The sequence below is a fragment of the Nematolebias whitei genome, chromosome 19 (assembly GCF_014905685.2).
Source record: "Nematolebias whitei isolate Nwh7 chromosome 19, NemWhi1, whole genome shotgun sequence".
Classification (NCBI taxonomy): domain Eukaryota; kingdom Metazoa; phylum Chordata; class Actinopteri; order Cyprinodontiformes; family Rivulidae; genus Nematolebias; species Nematolebias whitei.
The window spans coordinates 6444281-6454735 of record NC_056516.1 but is presented as its reverse complement, the minus strand read 5'-3'; the positions used below and the strand labels follow the sequence as shown (position 1 = coordinate 6454735).

The window sequence follows — 10455 nt, the reverse complement described above, 5'->3', positions numbered from 1 at the left end:
GCTCTTAATGGACTTGCCCCGCCCCATCTGTATGAGTTGCTACATCTGTACACACCCTGTCCATCCCTCAGGTCATGTGATCAGCTGCTCCTGAGGGTGTAAGCTCAGAGGAGACCGTGCTTTTACTGTGGCAGCTCCTAAACTGTGGAACATCAGACAGGCCTCTTACCTGTCTGTTTTTAAATCCCTTCTTAAAACCATCTCTTCTCCCCGACCTCTGACACTATCTGAAATGACTTTTAATTATTTTAATCGTTCTTTCTTGTCTGATTATTTTATTATGCGTGTATTTATTATGCCCTTTGGTCCTGTGGGAGTGCTCTATAAATAAAGCTGGTATGGTATGGTACCATAACCATGAACCCCTGAATGACGGTCACAAGTGGTAAACAGTAATTTCCTCTGTTGTATATGTTGGATTAACACAGAAAGAGAGTTACAGTTTGTTTATTTGTAAGTTTATCATAAAGAAGTTGTCACTTTGCTGCATTACGTGTTTGCTGCATCAGTTTCACTTGATGTGAGGTATGTTTTGATATTTAGTTCCTTTTAATACGTTTTCCTGTTTTTGGTCTCTTAGAAAGGAAAAGCAGATGAGCAATCACACAGCATGCATGATGAGGAGGAGGAGGAGGAGGAGGAGGAGGAAGATGATAATGGAGGCGACACAATGATGGTAGGTTTACTTTCTGTTCTACAGTTCAGAGTAGGCGTCCACAAATGGTGAACTATAGTCTTGGACCCTCCAGATCAAATCTGTCACCTAGGACCAGTCTGCCTTGGGAGAGAGACCCTACCAGTCCAACAGCTCCTCGGTTCATTCAGGGGCACAGACTCCTCCACCACGATAAGGTGGTGATTAAAGTCCCATCTTTATCCAGACTGGTTGTTAAATTTCAGTGGAATTATTTTTTTTGTCTTGTGCACCTTTTTTTTTATCATATTTATGGTAATTGATTTCACACCACACAGTTTTTTTTAAGCGCCCGTCGAAAGTGCACAAATTCTGATGTAGTCTCTGTAGGTACGTGCATACATTTTTTTACTTGTCCCACCCGTAACTTCTGATCCACTTAGGGTAATTTAACAAAACTTTATGCACGTATGCATCATCACTCTACAGTGTGTCTTTTTTTTCATTCAACCTTTATACACTTTAGTCTCATTGAGCCTTGAGGACTCGTTTACAAGAGAGACCTGTTTTAACAAAGAACACAGATGACGTACAGACAACAACAGACAATCATATAAAAGCATATGTAATGAAAGTAAATAGAAGAAATGTAATGAAAAACGAAACATAAACATCTACATTATAAAGCAATGTAAAACAGGAAAAACAGGAACATGTCTGCGTTGGTAAACGTACACTTTCACAAATCAAGGTCAAAATGAAAAGAAGGTCTTTGCTTGTTGGGGCCATACTTTCTGATCCTCACAGGATCATTTAATGAATCATCTCTAGATGGAGTGTTGCATACACTTTTCATTACCAATGCTTTAAGTTCAAATATCACACAAGATATTCACTTTCCCTCTACTCATAGTGAAGCCAGCCAGCATACTGTATATGTACAATCTGAGAAAACGGTACCTGAGTAGAGACCCAGCATGGCTAACGCTAAACGCCAGAAGTTGAGAGGTACTAGTCGGGCTCATTTTCTGTCCATTCATCCCATTTGTTTTGAGTTCAGAGACGGTAGCAAAGTGTTACTGCCGTGTTGAAGACAAGTGATTCAGTTGGTTGTACCAAGTGTTTATTGATTATTGAACAGCTGTCTGTGTGAAGATGAACATAGTGCTGCTGGCATTAAGTGACTGTCTCGTGATGAAAGTTTTATATTAAAGCTAATATTTAGTTTGATCTTTGGACACCCATTGTCTTCCTGCTTGTGACGCTCGTTCTGTGTCTGAACTTGACAGAGTGCCGAGGACATAATCGCAGATCAGGCCAAGCAGGTACCAGATGACCCATATGCTAATCTCAGCAAAAAGGAGAAGAAGAAGAAAAAGAAGGAGGTAATTTCTGTACATTTACTTTATTTATCTTTAGTTTGTAGGGATGGTTGTAAGCATTAGACTGTCGTCAGCATTGATTTGTGTGTTTTTTCCACTAATCAGCTGCAATGTTATGTATAATGTTATAAATATTGGATGTAAATGGTAAATAGACTGTACTTATATAGCGCCTTTCTATTTTATTTCAAGACGCTCAAAGTGCTTTACACTACAATCTGTGTCTTCATTTACCCATTCATACAGCTCTATACTAGATCTCTACAAAGCTAATTGAACAAATCATTCTAAAGAGACTAATCAGAGCTTTATCACATTCATACACTGATGGGACACACATCAGAGGCAATGAGGGGTTCAGTGTCTTGCCCAGAGACGCTTCAACATGTGACTGCTGGTGGATTCGAACCCCCAACTCTTGCATTGGAGGACGACTGCTCTAACCACTCAGCCACAGCTGCCCCTATGTGGTGATGTGGTGTTTTTTTTAAACAACTGTTGTTGTTGTTTGTTTCCAGAGGGAGTTTGAGCGTCAGATAGCCAGTGTCCGAGCTGAGAGTGCATTGGAAGGAGATTTCTCTATATCCCAGGCTGAGATGTCCTCCAGACAGGCTATGCTGGAAAACGCCTCAGATATCAAGGTTTCATATTAAGAGTTTTATATGCAGCTGTTTTTTCCTGTTCAGTTATTTTAATTGATGTTTTTAAGTAACATAATTGAAAACAGTCTGTAAAATGTTGCATGACATTTTGTTGTGTCTTTAAGCTGGAGAGGTTCAGCATATCTGCTCACGGCAAGGAGCTTTTCATCAATGCTGACCTTCTGATCGTCGCGGGAAGAAGATATGGTTTGGTTGGACCGAATGGGTAAATAAACTTTGTTATTGCTGGCTTTAAACACAAGCACCAAGACCTCTGCTTCTAAGAGAAAATGAATGTGGTGGGTGTACAGTTGGGCTAAAATTACTGAACATTTTCTAGATTTTTTATGAAACTGCCTTTTGCGGTTTAACCCAACAAGGAGCTTTATCTGGAAAGAATGACACCCAGATGAGAGGGGGGTGATTTTGGGGGTAAATTGACTTACAACAAGTTCTTGGTAGGAATGTAATCCATAGTGTTTCCTCCCGTTTTGTTTAACTGGAGAGGAAGAACACCCAACGTGACGCATCTTATCTGCCATTCCGAGTTAGGAGACTGATTCAGGGATACACCGTATGACAAAATACACACATGATGGTTCATTTACCAGGTCACAAACATGCAAGTGTTTATGACAGCATGAGCCTACCACAGCTTTGCCTGTACACGTTGTTGAACATAACTTATATTTGCACAGATAAAATATATGTATTTCTAGCTTTGAGAGCCTCGTACAGTAGCAGTATGCCCCAAGTAACCAAGCTTTTTCGGTCACTAACAGACATTAGGCTAACAAAAGTTACTTTTCTGTAACTTCTGTTTCGTATAATAAAGACTGAAGACAAAACTGAAGTGGTTCTCTTCAACAGCTTCAGTCCAAAAACACGTTTACAGTGTAAACACAACCGCTCCTCTCTGGGTATACGAGTCCACCTGCCACTTTAAATGGCTAAATGATGTGCTGAATGTCGAAGAACAAAACTCATTCGCAAACGATCAGGTGTAGATTTCATCAATTTTAATAGCACAATCCTTTGTGAAGAACTAGTCAAGATGCAGGAAGGCATAATAGCATACCATTCAGATCACAATGACAGTAAAGTGAATTCAATTCAGTTTATTTTAAAGCACAGGAGGTGGTCACATTATTGATATATATCTTTTCATTCAACTTTTATTTAGACAGGTAAATCCCATTGAGCCTCGAGGACTCATTTACAAGAGAGACCTGATTTCAGCAAAAAATTATGACCACAATGGACAACAGCTACAACAATAGACAGTTATAAAAAGGCATACAGATTTATTTATTTACAAGTAAGATGGCAAAAAATAACAAAAAAAGCTAGATTCTAAGGTGAATGTAGAAAACTAAAAACAGGAACATGTCTGCATTGATCCTTGCCAGGAGTCCAACAGATTCTTAAAGCCACTTAGAGAGGTCAAGGTCGAGAGTTTCAAATCTTTTTACAAGATACTCCAGGAAACGGGAGCGGAGTAGGAGAAGGCCCTTTTACCTAGTTCAGTCCTCACTGAGGGAACACTGCAGGTAATAATGTCCTGAGAGCGCACGCTGTAGCTGTACTCACACAGAGACATGTGGAGATATATGAAGGCAGCAGACGAAGAAGTGATTTAAAGATGAAAATGTACCAGTGAAAGTCTGTGTGAAGTTAATGATGTCCAGTTAACCAGAGAATACAGTGTGCAGTGGTGGGTACGATAATCACAGCCAGTATGAATCTTATTGCACCGTGATAGACCGCATCCAACATCTGCAGGGTGCTTGTAGGAGCGTTCATGTAAATAATGTCACCGTAGTCAATGGAGGGAAGGAATGTCACAGATACAAGGCGTTTTCTAGCATTCAGGGTTAGACAGAATCTGTTTCTGAAGAAGAAACCCAGTTTAACTGTCAGTTTCTTTACTAGGTTTTCCACATGGAGCTTAAAAGAGAGATGCGAGTCGACCAAGATTCCCAGATATTTATAGGAATCAACAAATTCAACCGGGACACCATTTGAGGATAAAATCAGAGGAAGAACTGCTGGGACTGACTTCCTGTTTGAAAAAAGCATCCCTTTGGTTTTGTCGGCATTTAAGACCAAGTTTGAGACGGAACAAATCAGCCTGGATGATGTTAAATGCAAATTGCAAAAGCTGGAAAGCCTTTTCAACTGTTTTAGCTCGACAATAAACAACTGTGTCATCAGCATAGAAATGTAAGGATGCATCAAGGATGCTCTGACCTACATTACCTATGTAGATTGTAAAGAGGGTGGGTTCCAAGACTGAGCCTTGTGGTACACCATTGTTGACTGTTAAATAACTGGGGGAAGTACCATTATGTTGAACACATTGGCTCCGATCTAAGAGATGGTTAGAGAACCAACCAATGGTGTGATCTGAGAAACCGATTTCTGAGAGCTTATAACACAAGATGTTATGATCCACAGTGTCAAAAGCTTTAGACAGGTCTAAGAAAAATGCAGCACAATAATCCTTAGCATCCAGTGCTTCAACAACGTCATTAAGAACCTTCAGTGAAGCAGTCGTTGTGCTGTGTTGTTTCTTGAAACCAGATTGATGGGGAGGTAAGATGCTAAATGAGTCCAGGTAATTTTTGATTTGAGAGTTTATCAGTTTTTCTAGAACCTTGGCTAAAATGCAGAGTTTAAAGATTGGCCGATAGTTGTTCAGTGAGTTGGGGTCACTTCTCTTCAGTAAAGGATGAACAAAGGCTGTTTTCCAAGTGTCTGGAATGGAGTTTTTGCTTATGGACAGGTTAAAGATGTGGGTCACAGGGACTGTGATGATATGAGCAGCCAGCCTTAAGAAATAAGGTGGAAGTTCATCTGGTCCTGCAGATTTTTTTAGGATCAAGACCTTTTAACAGTAAACAGTATCTTGTTGATATAGTAACATAATAGAGTACAGTCCAGGCATATATATATATACACACTTCCTCGACACTGAACAGCTTATTAGTAATAAAGACCTGCAATATTTCTTATTTTGAATGTTTAGCATATACATTTCTGGTTCAAGAACACTTATACAGTAAATACCATACCATTTTATTTATAGAGCACTTAAAACAGCGACAAGGCCAACCAAAGTGCTGTACAGACAGAACAACAGATAACACACAAAGCAAAGTACAAAATGAAGTAAATCAGAAATGGACATAAAAACGATGCAGATAATGACTACTAACCAGTGTGGAGCATACAGGTTCAAAACACAGATCATCTGGTGTTGAAAGCTACCAAATAGTAGTTGGTTTTTAAACCGGACTTGAAAACCGAAAGGGAGGGGGCCTGTCTCACAAGCAGAGGTAGTAACTCGTTCCAAAGTCTTGGTTTTTGGTCTAAATAGTAATGTAGTTTTCAGTTGTTTTGGATACTTGAGTACCATTCTGTTCTTGCATTGTCACACAAATGTTGGATAAAAATATTCTCTGTTCATCTTTGTAGTATGAACAGTATGCTGAGATATATTCATACATTTACGGGTTCTTCATTTTTCTGACTGTGTAGCATGCGTGCATTGAGTTTAACAGAAATGTAACGAGAGACGTTATTTATCTTTGACCCATCAAAATGAATGCGGTCATTTATTTACAGAATCAAAGTTTAACATCAAACATTTACATTAATTTGGCAAAATATGAAAACAATAACATGGCTAGTTTCACAGGAAGTGGGAACAATACGGAGATTGTTGTCACTTTTCAGCAGAACAGCAGACATCAATCACACGGCGGTGATTGAGAAACTTTGCTTCAGACATTTCTAAAATATCTGTAATGATTTTAGGAGAAAGGAGAGTTTAAGATGGAAAATGGAGATTTATCTTACAGAGAGATGTGTGAGGGAATTTATCTGTTTGACCAGAAACGTGCACGCTCCTTCAGATCTCAGCTTGGCCACGGTACGCTTGGTCGAAATAGAACTTTTACCTGGTTGATGATAGATCAGGTCGGCGTGAAGTCCTTCTTTTGACTCTTTCAGCGTCTCCGTTGAGAACAGCTAAAATACTTTTAGGAGTCGTGTGAGGTTATCCAAACAGAAGTTATAATTCCCAAAATCGTCTCTGGATTCTGGATTCCAATAGAAGCATCCTGGACGCCTGCGTTAGCATCCAAGAACTCTGAACTCTTTAACTCTCTTCAGAGAGTTAAAGTCTGGAACTCTTCTCCAGGAAAAACTTTCAAGCTCTGAAAAACTCCACTGTTGAACTGGGAAGTCGCCACATTTAAATGGGTTCGACTTACGGGTCATTTGAGAGCTTTTTGATTGGTCGATGGACCAGAACAGAGGTGTGGTTTGTGATGTAAGGTGTTATGGAAAGTCAAGGATTGTTTAAAACAGACAGAAAGATTATTGGAGAAAACCAGTCTCAGTGGCGTCTCTTCTCCTAGTATCTGCTGTAAAAGTTAAACATGACATTTCTTTTCAGTAAACTTTTTAGTTGACCGAAACCTGAACTTTGACACACACTTACAAACTTGCTCATTGAAGACAGAAAAATCAAGAAATGCATATTACCCTGATTTCTTCTTTGAATGAGGAATAAAAATCATTACTTACTGTTTATGTAAATAAAAATGAGTAGTTCTCTTCAACCTGTAAACATTGTTTGAACTAACACAATTTGATTATCAAACATTTGTAAAATAGTAATGATCATAGAGAATTGTCATTTCTACTTGATTAATTCAAGAAAGAAAGTCTCAGGATGGGTCAAACTGTATTTCTGGATGCAGATCAATGAAATAACAGTTTCTGTCCATCTGGTCAGATTTGACATCAGGTCAAGTTCACTACATCTTATTTACTAGGGGTGTAATGGTACGCTAAAATCACATTTCGGTTCAGTTCAGTTTCAAAGAGGGCTCGTTTCGGTTCATTTTCGGTACAAAAAGGCCAAAATGAAGACTTAGAAAATGTTTATTTTGAAAATATGTCAAGTAAATTATATGTTTGTATAAAAATAAATAAAAGCTACCTATTTGGATATTGTAATTAAAAGGCACTCTTTACAATAAATAAACTATACTAGCAATAAGAAAAGTCTTAATAAATACATTAACAGTCAGAACCAGAACAATAAGCAGCAACAGACTGTTTACAATCTAACTAATCAAGTTTTAAGTTTTTGGCCAAACAGACCAACTTGTCCGCATTTTCTGCCAAAAGTTGCAGTGAATATCTCAGCAGTGGAGAAAACTGCTCACTAGCAACAGAGGTAGCAGGAATAGAGTGCGTGGCTGTATTTGTCCTCATTGTCTTTCCATCAAAGAAGAGTCGGCTTCAAGGGAAGGGCACCCTGAAGCTCTGTACTCACAACCTCTTCTGGGACCTGCTCCAGAAGGGACTTGCTAGTTCCCACCTGTCCCTGGAAAAGTTCACCAAAGAGTTCAGTCATCACAGACTTCTTAGCTGGAGATGATTTCGTGGATGATTCCTGAAGATGACAAACACTCGTCTCTCTCTCTGTGACATCCTCAGACTGCGAAACAACACAGAGGTAAAAAAAGAGTTAAAAATATCATTTTAATTAAAAAAAAGTTAAATGGATCATAATAATAAAATAACAGTGCCTCTTCTTGCACGGTCATCATCTCTGTTATGAGGTGGTTGAATCTTTCGCTCATCATCTTCATCATGTGGCAGGGCTTTAAGGCTCCAGGGCTTGTTGACAATATCAGTTTGTTTTTTCATAAAGTGTTGCTACAACTTTTTGGCTGAAGTGTTGACGTGATGGGATGTCGTAGCGGGGCTCAAGAACTTTAATCATTAAAGCCGGTGCATCAACAACAGAATACGGACGTAGATCCATATATAAAAACTCCTACAGCTTGTGTTATTGCTCTGGACCGATCAGCATTACCTGATAAATGCTGCTGTGCAACAAGCTGCTTTTCTTCCTTGTAGAAGAGACGTTCACATTCGGATGATGTTGTTTCAAATTGTTAACTAGTTAGACGTGTTGCCTACTGCAGATCCAATCTCCATGAAACTATGTCAACACACAGCTTTGGATTTGTTCACTTGACTTTTAACAAGAAAGCCATAATGTTCCCAAACAGGAGACTGCAACGAGAAGCTAATGCTGCGCATGCTGCAAGATAATAGCGCTGTGCTGAAACACGCTTAGGAACTTTAGTTCCATGGTGCATAATCTCTCGTTGATAAAATTTAATGAGTGAAAAAATAACCAAAACGGTACGCACGTGGACCAAACCGAACATGCCGTACTGAAACTGTTCAATACACCCACATGTACTGTTACACCACTATTAATTACTAAAAGGAGCCACGTGATGACAGGAGAAGATTATTTAAGCGAGTTGTACTTGCAAGGACAGACGGTCACAACAGGTTTACACTGATGTACAAAGTTGTGCTTGGAACTCAGTCATGAGAGTCTGCCATGGGCGGTATGTGAGAATTGTTTTTTATATCAGTTATCAGCTCCTCCAAGCTCACACACTCAGAGGTGAGCTTGTAGTACCGGCTGCCCCTGCAGCCTCAAATCATCCAGCACATGGTTCAACATTCATTTAGCATTAGTTAGTAATAAACACCTTGACCTCGACCAAAATTACCCTGACAGCAAACACTGGTTTCAAAACCAAAAAAATCCTTATAAGGTGGGAAGTGGTGGTGCATAGGTTAGAGAAGGTGGGCCAGTGATCAGAAAGTCGCCGGCTCGACTCCCCGGACCAACAACATCAAAATGTGGGTGGGATAGATGAACACCCACACTTGCCTCCACCCTCATTTGCCCCAGTCTGGGTCCTTGAGCAAGGTCCTTAACCCCCACATCTGCTCCCAAACAGTTCTCTCTGTTGAAAATGAGTCCTTGTGACTCGATGAGACTATCTGTATAAATAAAGGTTAAATAAAATAAAATTATAATCGCCACTTGAGCAGTCCAGACATACTGTGTGTGGACTTCCGGTAAGATGGCGCCCGTGTGCATGGCTTGCAATCCACCTCTGCTGATGGTGTTCAGATTATTTTTGTTTTGTTCGTTTTTTATCTGTGGCATAAATTCACTCCTCACGTATGACCGACAACAGCTTCTGGATCTTCGTTTTTCTGTCACTGATGTCGCTTATTTGGACCATTATCAGCGTACCTCTGGACCCCCCCACCTCCCCCCCCTGCTGGTGGACGTGCCAGTTTACCTCCGCTGGGCTCCTCACCTCCATGCCCGGAGATATCGCTTCAGATGCTGGGGAAAACGTGCTGGGCAGCTGGTGAAGCTTAAAGCTCTGCGCACTGTATCTTCAGTCAGTGGTCATGGTTTCCATCGCCAGATTCCCGCGTGCCCGGACCAGGTAACCAACGGGAGTTGTGAGCCGGTGCACCGCTCGGACCGACCTGGAGGGGCTGTTATTGAAAACCTGTGGCCATTACCACATTAGCACAACACACATCCCTCCTCAGGACAACACACATCCCTCCTCAGGGATGTGTGTTGAGCCCCCTCCTGTTTACTCTGCTCACATATGATTGTGCAGCTACCCATCCAGGCTGTCACACTGTAAAGTTTGCAGATGATACAGCGGTGGTGGGATGCATTACAAACAATGATGAGTCCAGCTACAGGCAAGAGGTGGAACACCTGGAGAGCTGGTGCAAAGAGAATAACCTTCACATCAATGTGAAGAAGACAAAGGAGATGATTGTGGACTTCAGAAGGAACAAAAACATCTACACCCCCCTGAACATAAGAGGATCTGCGGTGGAAGTGGTCTCCAGCTACAAGTACTTGGGTGTACAC

At 40.4% G+C, this 10455-nt stretch overlaps 1 protein-coding gene across 1 annotated transcript in view; it reads left to right on the top strand.

Annotated features, from left to right (window-relative positions):
* Nucleotides 1-584: 584 nt before the first annotated feature.
* abcf1 (ATP-binding cassette, sub-family F (GCN20), member 1) overlaps nucleotides 585-10455 on the top strand; it is a 112522-nt gene continuing 102651 nt past the window's right edge. Inside the window, exons 1-4 of the mRNA XM_037693217.1 lie at nucleotides 585-676; nucleotides 1924-2019; nucleotides 2535-2657; nucleotides 2783-2883. Coding sequence (XP_037549145.1) covers nucleotides 611-676; nucleotides 1924-2019; nucleotides 2535-2657; nucleotides 2783-2883 — 386 coding nt within the window. The 5' untranslated portion in view covers nucleotides 585-610. The remainder of the gene's footprint in view (nucleotides 677-1923; nucleotides 2020-2534; nucleotides 2658-2782; nucleotides 2884-10455) is intronic.